Here is a 19410-nt window from a genome sequence, read left to right on the forward strand (position 1 = left end):
TCCTTGCCTCCTTTACCTGTGTATTATAAATAAAGGAGAGTTGGGTGACTCCATGTTGTTGTAAGAGGCCAGAGCTGGTATGGACAGACCCGTCATGCCCCCTCTCATAAAAAGAGTATTGGTTCTTGTGTGTTCATTGAGTAGATAAGTATTTTGGGGTAAAGATAGAAAAACCACCAACATCCTCCTCCGGCAGTTAATCCTTTCCTCCTCCGGTAGTTAATCCTTTCCTCCTCCATCGGGAAATGGCAGAGAGGACCCCCACACAAGTCTATTAAAGTCTGTAGTATAATTTTGAAATTAATTGTTAACTTTCCATAGTGTTCAAACCTCAACTTGTTAATCATATTTGTCCTATTTCATGTGTTCAGCCTAGTTTTAGAAACCATACTATTTCTAAGATTATCATTTTTTATTTCCTTGGCAAACTGTTTGAATTGTATGTGCCTTTAGGTTATGGATGTAGATAACCTACTCTATTACAATTTGTGACCATATTGGTAATATAGAAGGAAAGATCATAGGTAAAGTATAAACCAATTAACTATAATTTATTTTATATTTTCTAAATGCTAAAAGTTGCAATTTTTGAAATACATCATACATTGAATAACTGTGAAGTAATTCACTTATTACCCCTTCTAGTTTGAAATGTAGTTATAGAAATTTAAATTAATATTCTTAGAAACAAAAAGGAAAGGGAAAACTTACAAATTATAACCTATTTTTAATATTTTCCTTTAAATATAAAACATTGTTATAAGTTCAGAGTTGAAGATTTTACTTGATTTTTTTCTGTTAGTAAAATTTTGCAAGTATCTCTATTATAGATGTGAAGACCTGTATTTCCTGCAATGTCCCAGGTTTTCTCACTTATTTTATTCTAGTGAACTCTCACTATCTAATGTCAAGCTCTTCAGGCAATTGACAACTAGATTTAAAGGGAATGTAGACAGTTCTGGTGGAGTTTTCAGACCTTTTTCATTTTGTGCAGATGAATCTTCCATAAGCTAAAATTCTATTATTTCTTTCCTCATATGCCTGTTGCCTAGAAGAAGATAATAAATGTAGGCATTTTTAGCCTACATTTTTATTAAATTTTTAGAAATTTAATAAATGCCTATTAGATCCTAATGAAGGAGTTCATAATCTAGTGTTAGATTATAAAAGCTGTACATAAATGAGGTGACAGATGTCCTAAAGGTAGTAAGATATGAAATAATATAGAACTTTAGACAACAGAAAAAATAACAAATAGTGAAACAATGAAAAGAACATTGTACTTGGAGTCATGAGAGTTGATAGTCCAAGCTCTAAACTTTACATTGTGTGTGGTTTAGGAAGTAATAGCAGGTAATATCCTATAGCATTCTTTTTTTTGGTGTGAGAATCATATCAGTGAATATATACTTTGCAAGATGTTAAGTACTATGCAACTAGTAGGCAGTTTTATTACTGTTTGATGACTTTTAGAAAATACATAAATAATACTTTGTAAGAAATATCAATGTAATTGGAAGAGTTCATTTGAATTTTTTCATTTTAGTTCCTATGGAATTTATTGGTAAAATTTAAATATTGATAAAAGTGTTGTTTTAGAATTCAAGACATTCTCTGACTCACAAATAATGGCGTTTTTAATAACAATTCCACTATTAACTAGAGTCTAGAATGGCAATAATTTTGGAACTTTTTTACATGGCTATTACACTTTCTTTTTTACATGGCATGAAACTATTTGCATTCTCTGAAAATTATAATTTATGAAGATGGACACAGATACCTTTAATCTTTATATTTTACTACTCTAATTGGGAATATCTATCTGTTTTAGCTAATTCTAGCAAGAAGAGGTGTATTATTTTTGACATTAAATATATTAATTTTGCAACACCTGCTGCTTAAGCATATTTAAGAATTTCTGAATCTTGGTGTATTTCTAGTGTTACTTGATAACTTATTGTGTAGTTACTAGCCTGTCTACTATAGTGCTTAATGTAAAAACATGTTCATAGTTTGTATCTAAAACTGCATTTTTTTGGGATAAGAGTTGATAGATTTTTATAGAGATTCAATTTTTTTCATTTAACAAGTAAATATATAATCAAATCTTTGCTTTTATAAATGAGAAAGCAAAAATATATGTGATAAACAAAATAACTTCAGAAAGAACTTATAATGCTATTATCATTGGAAAGTACCAGTTCATATTTCTCTAATTTATCCAACACTCATTTCCTAAAGACCCATTTTTGCAAAGTACCATGTTATGCCACTTAAGGAAATGAGAATGAAAAATATATGCCTTTATTCTCAGTGAGTTTAAAACATAGCAGATGAGACATTAGTATAATTTCCAAATAACAACAAAAAGTAGAAGTATAATTTTAGGGTTGACTGACTGAGCCATTAAATCTAGATTAATATGTGATGAAGAATTAAAAATAACAACATAATGTATATCTTGAAATAAAAATTATTTTTGGGGGGCAATCCTCCATTTCATGACCTTGTTTATTTATTCATTAATTCAGGAAGTACTTTGTGAGTATCATGTAAGGACACGGACCAGTAAAGGATATGGACCGGTAAAACAAAAGCCAACACTAAAGTAAAGGTGACAGTTATTGAAATTAGGAAGCTGATTAAATATATAAAATAAATATTAATAGATCTCAAGAGGGAGAGAGAGGCTGTAATACAATAGTAGTTGGGGAATTCAACACCCCACTTTGATCAAAGGCAGATCATCCTGGCAATATCAACAAAGAAATATGGGATTTAAACCACACTAGACCAAATGAACCTTACAGACATTTGCAGAACATTCCTTCTAGTAGCTGCAGAATATGCATTTTTCTCAGCTGCACATGAAACATTCTCCAGAACATATCATATATTAGGCCACAAAACAAGAATATATTTTAAAAATTCAATTAGCTTTATTGACTACAGTGGAATGAAACTGGAAATCAACAACAGAACAAACTCTGGAAATAGTATGAATACTTGGAAATTCAGCAACATGCTCCTGAACAAGCAGTAGGTCACTGAATGAATTAAAAGAAAAATTTAAAAGTGTCTTTCACACAAATGAAAATTGAAACATAACATATTATAACTTATGTGATACAGGAAAAGTAATTCTAAGAGGGTAATTCTTAGCAATAAATGCCTATATCAAAAAAATAGAAAGTTCTGAAGTGAAAAATCTGACAATACATCTCAAAGAACCAGAAAAACATGAACAAAAGTAGTACTGTATTTCACTGGATAATAGTTACAGTTTTCAGCCAAATTTTTTGCAAAAAAGTGGGGTGCAAACATTATGTTAAAACTTTTTTAAAAAATTGTGCTGGTATTACTTCAAACTTATTTATTATTAAACTGTCTTTGGTGCTTGATTAGGATGCACAGAATACTCACAACCATACATTAAAATTGAATAGTCCAAATCAATGTACATTATTTCTTTGGAAAGGTAGTGAACATTTTTCTGATCTGAAAAAAAAGTTAACACAATAGTTTTTATTGATTTGTGCATTATAGTTGAAATATTACACTTGAGAAAAAATTTATTACAGTGTTGCAAGATATGGCCTTATAATGTTTAATCTTCTGTGTCCAAAGATTCTGTGCCTTGGTCGTTGATTTTATTATTTGACATGACAATCCTAAGAGCTACTCACATGAGAGTGCTCTAAACAAAACACGCAGGTTGGTTTTGGGAAACATAAAATGCACAAATGTTCAGAATTCCAGGCTCCTGGTTCACAGTGTAGGAGAAGACAAACGACCAGTCATTGGACAATCATGAATACACTGCTGCTTGGTGACCTTTAAGTGACCTGGTAAACAATTTTACCACATGACAATCACATGATGAAAGGTTATAAACCAATTTTTGGACTGAAAAAACAATTGTGACAATTAGAGAGTAGTAGTGATTATGTGATGAAATTCAGTAGAAGAAAAGAATCATATGGATCAAAGGAGAAATAAATGAAGTACAGACTTAAAAATGCATAAGATTAATGAAATGAGCAGCTTTAATTAAACGAAATGCTTTTTTGAAAAAATAAGCCAAATTGACATTTAAACTAATAGTAAGAGAGGACTTGAATAAATAGAATCAGAGATAAAAATAGAAACATTATCATTGATAGCACAGAAATACAAAGATCATTAGACACTTATAAATGACTATATGACAACAAATTGGAAGAAATGGATACATTCCTGGATACGTACAAACTTGCAAAACTGATCGTGAAGGACATAGAAAATGTGAATAGAACAATAATAAGGAATGAAGGTGAAGCACTAATAAGTAATTACTTTTATTAAAATTGACTATTAATAAAATAATTAAATAATTTTATTTAATAAAATAACATTTTTATTAATAACAATCATTTTATTAATGAAATAATCATTTTAACAAAATTATTATTTTTATTAATTTTTTTTCTGTGCAAGAAAAGCCTGATGGCTTCACTATGGAATTCTGCCAAACATTTAAATTTTGACAACTTTTCTCAGACTATTTAAACAAATTGAAAAGGAGAATTCTTCAAAACTAATTTTATGAGGCCACATTACCCTGTTAATACCAGAGAAGGGCACACCATAAAAAGAAAACAATAGGCCAGTATCCCTGATAAACATGGATGCCAAAATCCTTAATAAAGTACTGAATATTGAATACCGTATTCAACAGTATATTTAAAAAATCATTCACCATGATCAAGTGGTATTCATCCCTGCAATGCAAGAATAGTTCAACATACCACAAATCAATTAAAGTGTTACACCTAGGTCACTAACAGAATAAAAAAAAAAAAAAACCATGTGATCATTTCAATAGATGCATAAAAAGCATTTAATACAATTCAATATTCCTTCGTGATAAAAACTCTCAACAGATTAGGAATGGAACATGGTACGTTCATACCTCAACATAATGAGGGCCATATATGACAAACCCAAAGCTAATGCCATACTGAATTGGGAAAAATTGAAAGCTTTTCCTTTAAGATCTGGAACAAGACAAGGATACCTGTTTTCACTGTTTTTAGTCAACATAGTATTGGAAGTCCTAGCAAGAGCAATTAGGCAAGAGAAAGAAAGAAAGGACATCCAAATTGGAAAGGGGAAATCAGATTGTCCCTATTTGCAGATCACATAATCTTGTGACTCTACTAAAATAACAAAACAAAACAAAAAACCAGTTGGACCTAATAAATTGAGTAAAGTTGCTAGATAAAAAAATCAACATACAAAAATCATTGGCATTTCTATGTGCTAATAGGAAGATATCTGAAAATGAAATCAAGAGAACAACCCAATATAAAATAGTTATAAAATATCTAAGAAGAACAAATTTAAAAATCCATTTAGTACTAGTCAGCCTGGGTCAAGGTGGCCTAGTTTGGTCTTAGCAGTGGGGACTTGAAAGTCTGGTCATCTTGCTGTCAGTCAAAAATCAAGAGGTGGACTTGGGCAGAACTCTCTGGAAACTTCTCTGGGATCCCCAATAAAACTGAAGTGCAAGAGAGGCATACTTTCCCTCTCTTCTCTGAGAGGAACCACTCTCTCCCTTGAGACTATCCCCTTTTCATATCCCTTCAATGAACCCATTCCTGTTACTCTGAGAAAAATATAAAAATAAAATAGCTACCATAAAACAAAACAAAACAAAAAAAAACTAACAACAATTTATAAACGGATTTAACCTAGAGGTAAAAGATGTATATAATGAAAACTGCAATACATTGATGATTTGAGATTAACCTGGACAACATAGGCAGACCCTGTTTCAAAGGAAAAAAGTCTGAATTCTTTCTATCATATTGTTAAATCATGGTAGAAAATTTAAAAAACAAGTCCATGTGATCAGCTGACTTAGAAGAGATTTACAAAGAACTGTGCAAGATTAAATATAACATTTGGAATTCTGAGTATATGAAGAAACGAGTCCTTAACATTTTTTTAATATTATTTTAGTTAGATGGACACAATAGCTTTATTTTATCTATTTATTCTATGTGATGCTGAGAATCAAACCCAGTGCTTCACTTGTGCTAGGCAAGCCCTCTACCACTGAACCACAACCCCAGCCCCAGGCCTTCACAATTTTAATGAATGTTTTATTCTTGATCTTTTAGATACTTTGGTGACCTTCAAAAACATATAATCCTAGCATTTTTAGACACATTACTGTATTTTTATCTTTAAGAAATTAATCAGTTTTGTGCCATTAAGATTCTCAGAACATTATTGACATCAGGGTGATTGCTTTAAAAATAATTAAATTTAAAATTAGATGTGTTCTTAAATTAAGAAAGGGAAATTAAAATCTCCACTATTTTTATTCAGTAGTTTTCTAGTTATAGAGATACATGAGAATTTTACATCATACATGACAGCAGAGGCTCTTTTGAAATTTCATTCTGTATGAACTTTATCTTATTTTTTTTTTATATTTATTTATTTTTTTTTAATTGTATACAAATGGGATACATGTTGTTTCTCTATTTGTACATAGAGTCAAGGCATACCATTTGTGTAATCATACGTTTACTTAGGGCAATGATGTTTATTTTTTTTTCCCTTCCCCCCCACCCCTCCCACCCCTCTTTTCCCTCTATACAGTCCTTCTTTCCTTCATTCTTACCGCTGTCCTTATCCCTAACCCTAAACCTAACCCTAAACCTAATTAAAACACTCTACTTTGATGTCTTGAGTGTGTGAGTGTATGAACGTCCCAGTAACCTTTTCTAAGTTTTCTTATTTGTCTCTTTAACTTTACTGCATTTCATTCAACCACATATGTTTATTGACACAAGCAGTATGTGCCAAGCACTGTTCTGAACCATGAGGATACTATACTGAACACAACACTCGAATAAATTTATCACCTGATGAATCCACATTCTAGAGGGGGATATAGACAACAAAAAGACAAATAAAAAATGTATATGATGATAGAGTTAAATAAGATGTATATGATGATAGTGATAAGTTCTGTGGAGATAAAAATTCAATTAGGAAAAAGAGATGGGAAATTAAGCGGGGATGGGAAAGCAGATATTGACTACTGTGTAGGGTGGCCAGAGTGAACCTCACAGAAAAGGTGACATCTGATTAAAGACTGGAAAACAGTTAGGAAGTTTTTACCCATATGGCTGTCTGAGGAATAAATTCAAGCAGCAAAGGAGAGACCCTGAGGAAGGTGTGAATGTGGCAGTTGCAAAACAAAAAGGAAGTGAATATGGCTGTAGGGAGGTTTATAAAGAGGGGCAGTGGTAAGACATGGAAGTAAGAAAGACTATGGGAAGAATTATATAGGATCTGATAGGACATGGCAAATAAAGAATTTGGTTTTTCTTTTCTTTTTTTTTTTTTTTTTTGCTTGTTTTTTTCTAAGACCTTGGCTTTTATTCTGAGGGAAATTAGAATGTTGAGCAAGGTAATGGAATGTTTTGCTACAACAGGATGTCCTGACCGCACTGTAAGAGTTGACTGAGGGGAAGAAGGGGAGAAATGGTATATTGGGGTTGAAATATTGCCATGGTGGTTATTATTGTTCTTATTACATATTATACTTCTATGACCTCGTGTATGTCTTTGTTCCTAAATTTCATAGAAGAATGCTTTCCAGGGTCATTGAGTTATTCATGGACAATCATTATTTTTGAGAAAATGTAATTTATATTTGAGTATTATTTGAAAGTTTTTTTTTCTCATATATCCAGATTTGGAATAGCTTTTTCATCTCTGAGGAGGTCCACAGATCATCTCTTTCACCAGTGAATAATCTGAGACACTGAGAGCTCTTGCTCAGTGTAATGCACATCTAAAATATCTTCCATGTGAAATATTCTTAAGCATCAACACTGATATATCAAAGCTCATCTGACTCCTTTGTATAAAAGTTCTTTAGGCAATTTATTAACAACTCCTCTGAATTGACTATAACACAAACTGCCTTGAGTTTAAATATTTATAGTTAAATATTAAACTTATTCCTCCATCTCCTTAATGTATTTTTAATAGGTCCTCAACTGGTTTAAAAAAAAAAAAAGGTATGTTCATTGGATAAGTTTTATATAAATTAAATTCTGGTGAGTTGAATCTTTATATCATGGAGAAGGAGCTTTGAGTATTTTAACCTTTAACTAGAAAAACAGTTTCAGTACTGCAAAATAGTATCCAAATTTAGACAGTTTTCAAAGTTCTTATCTCTTTCTCTCTCTCTTTTTTCTTCCCTCTTCGTAGCACCTTACCATTGAACTATATCCCAGCCTGAAAGTTCTTAATTTTTTTTTTATCTGACACAACATAATTATATAGTATGATAACTAAATATATGTATACTATGTATGACTGTATCAGGGTAAATTGCATTTCCATCTGCTTAAACACTTATTTTTTTTTTTGTTGGGGGGGGAACCTTCAAACTCTTCTCATTCTTTATAAAACATAAAATAAATTTTTGTAAGCTGTAGTCACCTTTCCATGCTATGGAACATTAATTTAACATAAATTTTCCATGCTAAGGAACTTTCATTCCTTCTGTGTGATGTATTTTGGTACTTATTATCCAGCTTTTTTCTGTTCCCCCTCCCCATTCTCTTCCTAGCTTCTAGTGACCACTATACCACTAATTGTGTAAAATTGGAAAATTCTTATTTCTTAAAGTTTTATTTAAATCATACACACCCACATCTGTATCTGCATTTATTTCCTACCATCATCTTATAGACGAACTTTTTGAGAATAATTGGATAGAAGCTTTTATTACATTATGTAGTAACACTTCTTGAATTGAAAAATATGGCCAATATGATATTTTTATTTGTTTTAGTTACTGCTATTAATTCATCCATGTATTGGCCTATCCACAGGTCAATTTGTCTTGACAAGGTTTGGGAAGAAGCTACTTACCTAGTGATATGAAATAAAAATGTGCTCAGATTTGAGCATGTTGGTATCTGAAGTTTTGTCACTGGTACATGATATTTCTTTATCAAAAGTGCATGAGTCAGGTAGGTAGTGTATACCTGTATCCCAGCAACTTGAAAAGCTAAGGCGGGAGATCACAAGTTCAAGACCAGCCTCAGTAACTTAGCAAGACCTTGTCTCAAAACAAAATATAAAAAGGGCTGGGGATGTAATTCAGTGGCAAAGCACCCTGAGTTCAATCCACAATACCAAAAACAACAACAACAAAAAAGTGCATGAATGAGTAAGTGTTTTTGGTAATAAATTACTACAGCATCAAAAAGCCAACTAATTACTATATTGATAATACAATATAATCAAATATATCCAAATATTTATGATTGCATTAGTTACATGTTTTAATTGAATGGAATATATATTTAGAAGCATGTTAACATATTTCTTATTCCTTAACTTGAAAGTGTTGTAAGCTATTTCCTTTGGTTATCACTTTGACAAAATGCATTTCAGGTCTGTTAGTTTTTCTGTTTACTCATAATAAATTTTATTGGGTTCACTCATTATTGAAATTAATTTTTTTTTCTGTCAAAATGTTGATATTGTAGCTTTATTTATCTACTTAATATTTTTACCATCTTAACTATTTTAAGTATATAATCCAGTAGTGTTAAGTGTACTCATGTTGTTGTGCAATGATAGGCTTTCTTAAATGAAACCAAATTTCTGATGAATGCAGTCTTTCTGAAACAATGTGTTCATATTTGTTTTACCTTATTGTTCTCTCTCCAGAATCTGTATCGATTTGAGGGTACTGGGTTTTCAAACATCCCTCAACTAATAGATCATCACTATACAACAAAACAAGTCATCACTAAGAAATCAGGTGTAGTTCTACTGAATCCTATTCCGAAGGTAAGTGTGTATATATGTATTTGTTTGTTTTAAAAGAATGCTTGGTGAATTAACATTTCCCATGGTAAATAAAGTTCTTAGACCATGTGCTAGAAACTCAGAAACAAAAAGGTATACACTACCAGTATACCAATACAGTTGAAATAAAGAATTTTCTTAATTTTATAAGATGTTGCCTAGTATTTGGTAGGATACAAATGGTTTGAATTTTTCCCCTTTTCTTTTCCAGTTTTTCTTGAAAGACTTGAGGATTTTCTTCACTTTAAATTTCATACTTTGAAAGCTTCAGATTATGAAAGACTAAGATGTAGACTTCAAAGAAGATGTTTAGCAATTAGGAGTAAATTAGAATTTTAATTTTAGAGGTGAGGTTTCCAATATATTATAAGATACTGTAACTTTTAGAAGTTACATTACAAAGTCAGCAAATCTTAATTTCCATGTGAAGCCAGGTAGCAAGGTGAGAGATTGCTTTAGGTCACTTTTACCTCTAAGATCTATCAAAGAACTCATTACTTTCATGTGATTTAGGAGATTTGTGAGATAAGGAATGGGTGTGAGGAAGGTTTGTGTTTTTAAGACAAAACTTGTGGGGACTAGACCAAGTGCACTGTGGAAATGACTTAGCTTCTAAGCACCTTCAGTGTTTCATAAATTAGGTTGGGTTGGTAACTGTCTTTTTCCTTTGGTAGCTGTCTGATATGAAGAACAGCATAGAAATAGGAAAGTCACAAAACTTGATGGATAACATTTATTGATTTTATAGAATAAGGAATGGCTTTTAATTTGAAATACATTCTAGTTCCAAGAATGCTGTTACATAACCCAGATTTAGCTAACAGGGAATTGAAAAAAATAATTGCTATGTTTTCCTTTATTAGTCTAGAAAATAATGTCCATATTTATACTTTTTATTATATTACTAAGTCTTCATTGAGGGGCTGAGCTTTAGTAGTTCTTTCATAGAAGATTTTGACATTTGACTGCTAACCATTCTAATTCTGTAGCTTAAGGACTTGGCCTTTTGTATACTTTTTTTAGAATTGCAAAGTTGGCTCATTCTTTTTTTTTTTTTTTTTATGAAACACTAGCCAATATATTCACAATCTACTGATTAATTCCTCGATCCTATTTTTAAAATATTGTTCCGTTGTTCATTTTCTTTTGAAAAATCTAAACAGCAGAGATCTCTGCATAATGGACAAGCCAGTTTTGGTGATGGATCTTGCCCATCATCTCAGGAAATGGTGAGGCAGTGGAAGATTTTCCTATTGTGCTATGCCTGTTTCCCTCAGTGAGTGGGTGCTTCAGCAATTTAGCCGGATGCTGTTGTGAGATATAACAAGGCAAAGGCAAGTGTTGATGGCTCATGTGTCTGGGGTCCCAGAAGCGAAACCTGATGGCAAAAAGAAAACATTCCTCATCCAGTTTCAATTTTCTGCTCCTTATGTTTTCAGTTATTACTCTCAAGATTCATTACAGAGAGATCCTGGCTGATAGTCATATCCTTTTTTTTTGGTTTTGTAAAAATTCTGTTTTTTTTTTTTTTAATTTTTTTTGACATTTTCTATTTTTACCTTTCTTTTTTTTTTTATTGTATACAAATGGGATACATGTTCTTTCTCTATTTGTACATAGAATCAAGGCATACCATTTCTGTAATCATACGTTTACATAGGGCAATGATGTTTATTTTTTTTTCCCTTCCCCCCTACCCCTCCCATCCCTCCCACCCCTCTTTTCCCTCTATATAGTCCTTCTTTCCATCATTCTTACCGCTCTCCTTATCCCTAACCCTAAACCTAACCCTAAACCTAATGCTAACCCCTCCCACCCCCCATTATATGTCCTCATCCGCTTATCAGCGAGATCATTTGTCCTTTAGTTTTTTGAGATTGGCTTATCTCACTTAGCATGATATTCTCCATTTTCGTCCATTTGCCTACAAATGCCATAATTTTATCATTCTTCATTGTGGAGTAATATTCCATTGTATATATATGCCACAGTTTCTTTATCCATTCATCAACTGAAGGGCATCTAGGTTTGTTCCACAATCTGGCTATGGTGAATTGAGCAGCAATGAACATTGATGTGGCTGTATTTCTGTAGTATGCTGATTTTAAGTCCTTTGGGTATAGGCCAAGGAGTGGGATAACTGAGTCAAATGGTGTTTCCATTCCAAGCTTTCTGAGGAATCTCCACACTGCTTTCCAGAGTGGCTGCACTAATTTGCAACCCCACCAGCAATGTATGAGTGTTCCTTTTTCACCACATCCTCGCCAACACCTGTTGTTGCTTGTATTCTTGATAATCGCCATTCTAATTGGGGTGAGATGAAATCTTAGGGTAGTTTTGATTTGCATTTCCCTTATTACTAGGGATGTTGAACATTTTTTCATATATCTGTTGATTGCTTGTAGATCTTCTTCTGTGAAGTGTCTGTTCATTTCCTTAGCCCATTTGTTGATTGGATTATTTGTATTCTTCGTGTAGAGTTTTTTGAGTTCTTTATAGATTCTGGAAATTAGCGCTCTATCTGAGGTATGGTTGGCAAAGATATTCTCCCACTCTGTAGGCTCTCTCTTCACATTTCTGATAGTTTCCTTTGCTGAGAGAAAGCTTTTTAGTTTGAATCTATCCCAGTTGTTGATTCTTGCTTTTATTTCTTGTGCTATGGGAGTCCTGTTAAGGAAATCTGATCCTGAGCCAACAAGTTGAAGATTTGGACCTACTTTTTCTTCTATAAGATGCAGGGTGTCTGGTCTGATTCCGAGGTCCTTGATCCATTTTGAGTTGAGTTTTGTGTAGGGTGAGAGATAGGGGTTTAGTTTCATTCTATTGCATATAGTTTTCCAGTTTTCCCAGCACCATTTGTTGAAGAGGCTATCTTTTCTCCATTGCATATTTTTGGAACCTTTGTCTAGTATGAGAAAATTGTATTTATTTGGGTTTGTGTCCATGTCCTCTATTCTGTACCATTGATCTACCTGTCTATTTTGGTGCCAATACCATGCTGTTTTTGTTACTATTGCTTTGTAGTAGAGTTGAAGATCTCGTATAGCAATACCCCCTGCTTCGCTCTTGCTACTGAGGATTGCTTTAGCTATTCTAGGTTTTTTATTCTTCCAGATGAATTTCATAATTGCTTGCTCTATTTCTGCAAGGTACATCATTGGGATTTTAATTGGAATTGCATTGAATCTGTATAGCACTTTAGGTAGTATAGCCATTTTGACAATATTAATTCTGCCTATCCAGGAACATGGGAGATCTTTCCATCTTCTAAGGATTTCTTTAATTTCTTTCTTTAGTGTTCTGTAGTTCTCATTGTAGAGGTCTTTCACCTCTTTTGTGAGATTGATTCCCAAGTATTTTATTTTTTTCGATGCTATTGTGAATGGGGTAGTTTTCCTAATTTCTCTTTCTGAAGATTCATCACTTATGTATAAAAATGCATTGGATTTATGAGCATTGATCTTGTAACCTGCTACTTTACTGAATTCACTTATGAGTTCTAAAAGTTTTCTGGTGGAATTTCCAGGTTCCTCTAAATATATAATCATGTCATCAGCGAACAGGGATAGTTTGAGTTCTTCTTTTCCTATTCGTATCCCTTTAATTTCTTTGGTTTGTCTGATTGCTCTGGCTAGAGTCTCAAGGACGATGTTGAATAGAAGTGGTGAAAGAGGGCACCCCTGCCTTGTTCCAGTTTTTAGGGGGAATGCTTTCAGTTTTTCACCATTTAGAATGATATTGGCCATGGGCTTAGCATAGATGGCCTTTATAATGTTAAGGAATGTTCCCACTACCCCAATTTTTTCTAGTGTTTTGAGCATGAAGGGATGCTGTATTTTATCGAATGCTTTTTCTGCATCTATTGAAATAATCATGTGATTCTTAACTTTAAGTCTGTTGATATGGTGAATGACATTTATTGATTTCCAAATGTTGAACCAACCTTGCATCCCTGGGATAAAACCCACTTGATCGTGGTGCACTATCTTTTTAATGTATTTTTGTATGCAATTTGCTAAAATTTTGTTGAGAATTTTTGCGTCGATATTCATTAAGGATATTGGTCTGAAATTTTCTTTCCTCGATGTGTCTCTGTCTGGTTTAGGTATCAGGGTGATATTGGCTTCATAGAACGAGTTTGGGAGGGTTCCCTCCTCTTCTATTTCATGGAATAGTTTGAGGAGTATTGGAATGAGCTCTTCTATAAAGGTTTTGTAGAACTCGGCTGAGAACCCATCTGGTCCTGGACTTTTCTTTGTTGGTAGGCTTTTGATGACCTCTTCTATTTCATTGCTTGAAATTGGTTTATTTAAGTTGTGTATGTCCTCCTCGTTCAGTTTAGGTAATTCATATGTCTCTAGAACTTTGTTGATGTCTTCGAGGTTTTCTGTTTTGTTGGAGTATAGATTTTCTAATTATGTTTTGTATTTCACTTGTGTCTGTTGTGATGTTTCCTTGTTCATTCCAAATTTTAGTAATTTGAGTTTTCTCCCTCTTTCTCTTTGTTAGTGTGGCTAAGGGTTTATCAATTTTATTTATTTTTTCAAAGAACCAACTATTTATTTTGTTAATTTTTCCAATTGTTTCTTTTGTTTCGATTTCGTTGATTTCGGCTCTGATTTTAACTATTTCCTGTCTTCTACTACTTTTAGTATTGGTCTGCTCTTCTTTTTCTAGCGCTTTGAGCTGTAGTGTTAACTCGTTTATTTGTTGATTTCTACTTCTTTTGTTGAATGCGCCCCATGAAATAAATCTTCCTCTAAGTACTGCTTTCATAGTATCCCAGAGATTTTGATATGATGTGTCTTTGTTCTCGTTTACTTCTAAGAATTTTTTTATCTCCCTCCTGATGTCTTCTGTTATCCATTCATCATATAATAGTGTATTATTTAATCTCCAGGTATTGGAGAAGTTTCTGTTTTTTATTCTGTCATTTATTTCTAATTTCAATCCATTATGATCTGATCGAGTACAAGGTAGTATCTCTATCTTCTTGTATTTGCTAACAGTAGCTTTGTGGCATAAAATATGGTCTATTTTAGAGAAGGATCCATGTGCTGCTGAGAAGAAAGTGTATTCGTTCTTTGTTGGATGGTATATTCTATGTTAATATTTTTCCATTCATTTTTCTTTTTAATTATAGAAAACCCCATAAAAATTCCCTGGTCTGGAACAGGTTGTGACCTTTTTTTTTTCTAGAAAAAAAAAGTAGCCTGCTAGCATTTCTTTTTCTATTTATGATTAAATGCTATTTTCTCAGAATTCTAATATCTTTTTTTAAGTCAGAGTGGTCTATTCTCATGGTTTCATTTACTATATTTATACATTAGTAACTACTAAATTTATATTTCTAACTCAGCATTATCTTTCTCAAAACTGAAGAGTTTTTCTGATTTTCACCTCAAACTGAGTTTATCATCTTTTTTAAAAAAAATATTTCTTTTAGATGTTGATAGGCCTTTATTTTATTCATTTATTTACATGTGGTACTGAGAATTGAACCCAGTGCCTCACACATGCTAGGCAAACCCTCTACCACTAAGCCACAACCCCAGCCTCTCAGTTTATCATCTTTAATTCCAAACTTGTTGTTCTTCATTTAGTAAGTGATACCACCAAATACCCCACTTCTCAAAAACCATAAACCTGGGGGTCATCTTTGACATCTCCTACTTCACCACTACTTGCCTTCCTATATGATATGATAGAAGTTTTATAGTGTTTTAATCCTACATTTGGAAGTATGACCTCAATTTCATTGTATTCCAGTGTAAATCAAATTCAGTACAGGAAGATACTTTTTACCCACGTTAGGTTAATAAAATGTACAACTCGTTTTTTGGAGATATTGATGCCATATTTCACAAGCCAACAAATATTTGTACTATCTACAGGCTTAGAAAAGTGTTAAGGTGAGGGACCAAACCTGTAATAGAAATAGTAATGCAGATCTGGGCATGGGTGGGAATACATAATTTCAAATGAAACTGTAGCCCTCCTATATAAAACTTTCTGTGAAATGAACGTAGATAATGGATTAGATTCTGTGGACTATTGCATGGTCAACTATTATCTTTTTCTCCAACCTCCAACACTGTGAAGATGATTATCTCATCATTTTATAGCACTAGCTATGAAAATTAATGTATGCTAGAAGCTATAGAAGATTAAAGAGCTATAAGAGATTGTTTTACAAGGTAGAAACTTAAAGTTTTCTACCTGACTATTAAGCTGCTTTAAAGTACTGGTATTTGAAATGTGCAAATCATTATCTCAGTTCATTGTAAATATTGTTAAGCACTTGATTTAAAGAATCACATTACTCTTTTAAAAGATAATCACAATGCAGAGGTTGTGAAAGTTAGATAATTTTCAATTACGACTGAAGTACAAATTGATATGGATTTCGTTATGGTAGTATTATCTGTCATATATCTTCCTTCGAAAAGTTATTTGTACTCTTAAAACCAAATCCCTTTTTGATTTAATTTGTATAAGAAGTTAATATCTTTGACCATATAATGTGCTATAAAATATCTAATTTTTACCTTGCTAGACTTCATTTTTAGCCCACATAATGTTATTTTGCTTTCAATATATTTCTGTTTCCCATTTATTTCTCTTCCCATTTATTTTTTCTCTTACCCATGAAAATTCAAATTTATTACTAATGCTGATAGTAGCTAAAGTAGTCTCTCTTATCTTTATGTCCTTATGAGTATTTACTCAGAGGTACAGGAAACAGGGCAAGCAGAGGTAGAGGATTTACCTAACTTTCACACAGCAATAATGCTAGTAGGGGTCCAGGCTATCCAGTCCTTATCTTCCACTAAATGATTTTTCCTACACTGCCTCCTAGAGCCTGTGCAAAGATATGGAAGATGGAAATTATTATAAGCAGGGCTTATAAATTACCCATTGTCATCATCCTTAGATTAGCAAACCCAAAGGACATCCACATGGCCTATTCTCTACTTAGTTTAGGTTCTGCTGAAATATCACTTATCAGATAGGTCTTCACAGGCTGCCTTGTGTAAAATAGCACATTCTCTTATTTACCCTTTTTAAAATTTCTATGTGTCATGGTTATGTTTATCCACTATTCAATGATGTCTTTTTAATTGTTCATCTCCCACATGTGAAATGTAAGTTCCATAAGGCCAGAATTATATTTAACAACTATTGCAGTGGTGTCCCCAGCCAGAAGAGTACTGCACCAGAGTAGGTATTCAATAAATATTTGTTGAAAGATTGAATTGATTGAGTAGTTGCTGGTATTTTTTTTAAAGATTTTGATTCATTGTACACAAATGGGGTACAACTGTTGTTTCTCTGGTTGTACACAAAGTAGAGTCGCACCGTTTACATAATCATACCCAGGTTCTACCATGCTAGGCAGGTGCTGTCCCATTCAGGTATATCCCCAGACCCCACTGAGTTTTTAATATGCATTATCTTATTTCATCCTCACATATTCCTATATGGCATCGTTATTAATTCCATATAATATTATTGTTGCTCTTAACTTCATACAATGTTATGAGCACTATTTATTTGTCTAGATTGTAGAGCCTAGGCTTTAGAGTGTAGAATAAACTGTTTATTTTAAGAAATGCAAATATGAGTATGAATAAAAGAAAATCTCTTTGATTTTATACAATTCTAAATTGAAAAGAGACAGTATATTAAAACTTCTAATAATATAAGTCTCTATACAAGAAAAATCATTAAACTATAGAATTGGGTGGACAGAGTTGGGATTTGAGTTAAACTTAAGGTTTGGCAAATATGTATGAAAGAAGGACATCTAGTTTAACATTTAAATGGCACTATGAAAGCTATTTACTTTGTTAAATTTAATAGTTTTTCAGATTTAGCTTCTTTTAAGAAAAAATATCTTTCTGATTGGAAATTAAATTTTAAAAAGTCCATGATTAAATGCAGATCAGTTAGGTAGAGAGCCATTAACTTACACCTTACATAAATGATTTGCCTACTAGCTTGAATCAAGTAATTGTGACTTTTTATCAGAATTTTGTGTTGATTGCCAGGATATTAGAGGCATATTTTTGAGAGGATGGTAAATCTGTATGTGGGTGAAAGTATTATCTTGTTATCAGGAGGCAGGTTTGTGGCAACAGAATTCATGATCATATACATGTAAAAACAGTTAAGATTAAGTTCTTAAGATTAAGAGAAGAAAATTGACCTTAAATTAGGTGCTTTATTCATATTTTTAGTTTCATATGACTTAAAGACTATTTTACCTTATTTTTAAGTAATGTAACTTGCCTCTTCCAATTAATTGTTTAATTATTTTCTTTTTATAAAGGCTTATGATAAACAGTTTTTGATATGCTGAAGTCTTTTTAATAGAATACATTATGAAATCAGAGACTTCCTTTTTCTTAAGTCTATACCCATTTCCTCAATTCATTGAGATTGGGTAAATTTTAAAATAATTAAAAATTTCAATAAAGAAAGAAGAATGGAAAACATACATGATTCAGTGTTTTTCCAAGTAGTAGATATTTACCTGGTACTCAGTCTCTGCTGAGCCGTGTTCTGTATTATAACAAAATGCAAAAGTGCTGTGAAAAAGAAACAGGGTAAAGAAATAATGAAGGGCTAGACCTAACTTTACTGAGGGCCTTGGTTAGATGGTGTGTGTGTGTTGTGTGTGGGGGTTAGTAACTATTTTTAACATTGTGATCAAAGAAGGCCTCTAATGTATTTTGGGCAGAAATGTGAATCAAGTAAAGGAGTTATGTATATGGTTGTGCGCAGGGATAATAATGAAATATTTTAACAGTATAGCATGGAACAAGCTATTGGAAGAGCTGCCAGTTATAAACAACTGGTAGAGCCATAGCTGTTTTCATTGACTGGAACATCTCCATGTGTACCTGGGGAGAGTTCCTTGGTGTCATGAGGAAATGCAGAGGCTACTGTGCCAGAAATAGTGGTTGAAGGAGGAGTGATGGGAGATGAGCACAGCTTTGGATCAGTATAACTAAATATGTTGTCTTAAGAAGTCAGTTGTTCATTATGAAATTTAAGAAATTCACTTCACTTGATAGAAACTTAAAATAAAATTTTATAAGTTCATACAGTAAGTCTCATAAAAACAAAAGATTTATGTTTAATAGTGGTAGTGAATTTCAAGGGACTATTTTAGTTTGAATGTAACCAAATAAGTAATAATAAATTCCATATTTTTTTTCAAAAGAATAAAAAAACACTTATTTTATTAAATAAATAGAAATGGGAAAAACATTCAAGTTGTATGCTGGTATAAATTGAACAGACTGAATATAAATATTTTAAATATTCTGTGACTATTTAAAATATTTAGGGTTCTGATCTTCATTATTGCATAGTTCCTAACTCACTAGGGCCCCAACCATATGTACAACTTTATTTTCCACAGTAGATTCATATTTAAAATGGTGTCAGAAAAAAATAAACACTGACCAGATATTATCTAACTGCCCAATGTAAAACTAATTAGGA

General features: G+C 32.4%; 1 protein-coding gene across 6 annotated transcripts in view; it reads left to right on the forward strand.

The window, feature by feature from the left end:
- Positions 1-19410, forward strand: part of Fer (FER tyrosine kinase) — a 499968-nt gene that overhangs the window by 240716 nt on the left and 239842 nt on the right. For all 6 annotated transcript variants that reach the window (XR_007109062.1, XR_007109063.1, XM_047555289.1 and 3 more), the window contains one exon: positions 9757-9879. Coding sequence is in view for 4 of the 6 variants with exons in the window: in XM_047555289.1 (XP_047411245.1) it covers positions 9757-9879 (123 nt within the window). In the remaining 2 variants the exon portion in view is untranslated. The remainder of the gene's footprint in view (positions 1-9756; positions 9880-19410) is intronic.

This window comes from Sciurus carolinensis, chromosome 6 (assembly GCF_902686445.1).
Source record: "Sciurus carolinensis chromosome 6, mSciCar1.2, whole genome shotgun sequence".
Lineage (NCBI taxonomy): Eukaryota > Metazoa > Chordata > Mammalia > Rodentia > Sciuridae > Sciurus > Sciurus carolinensis.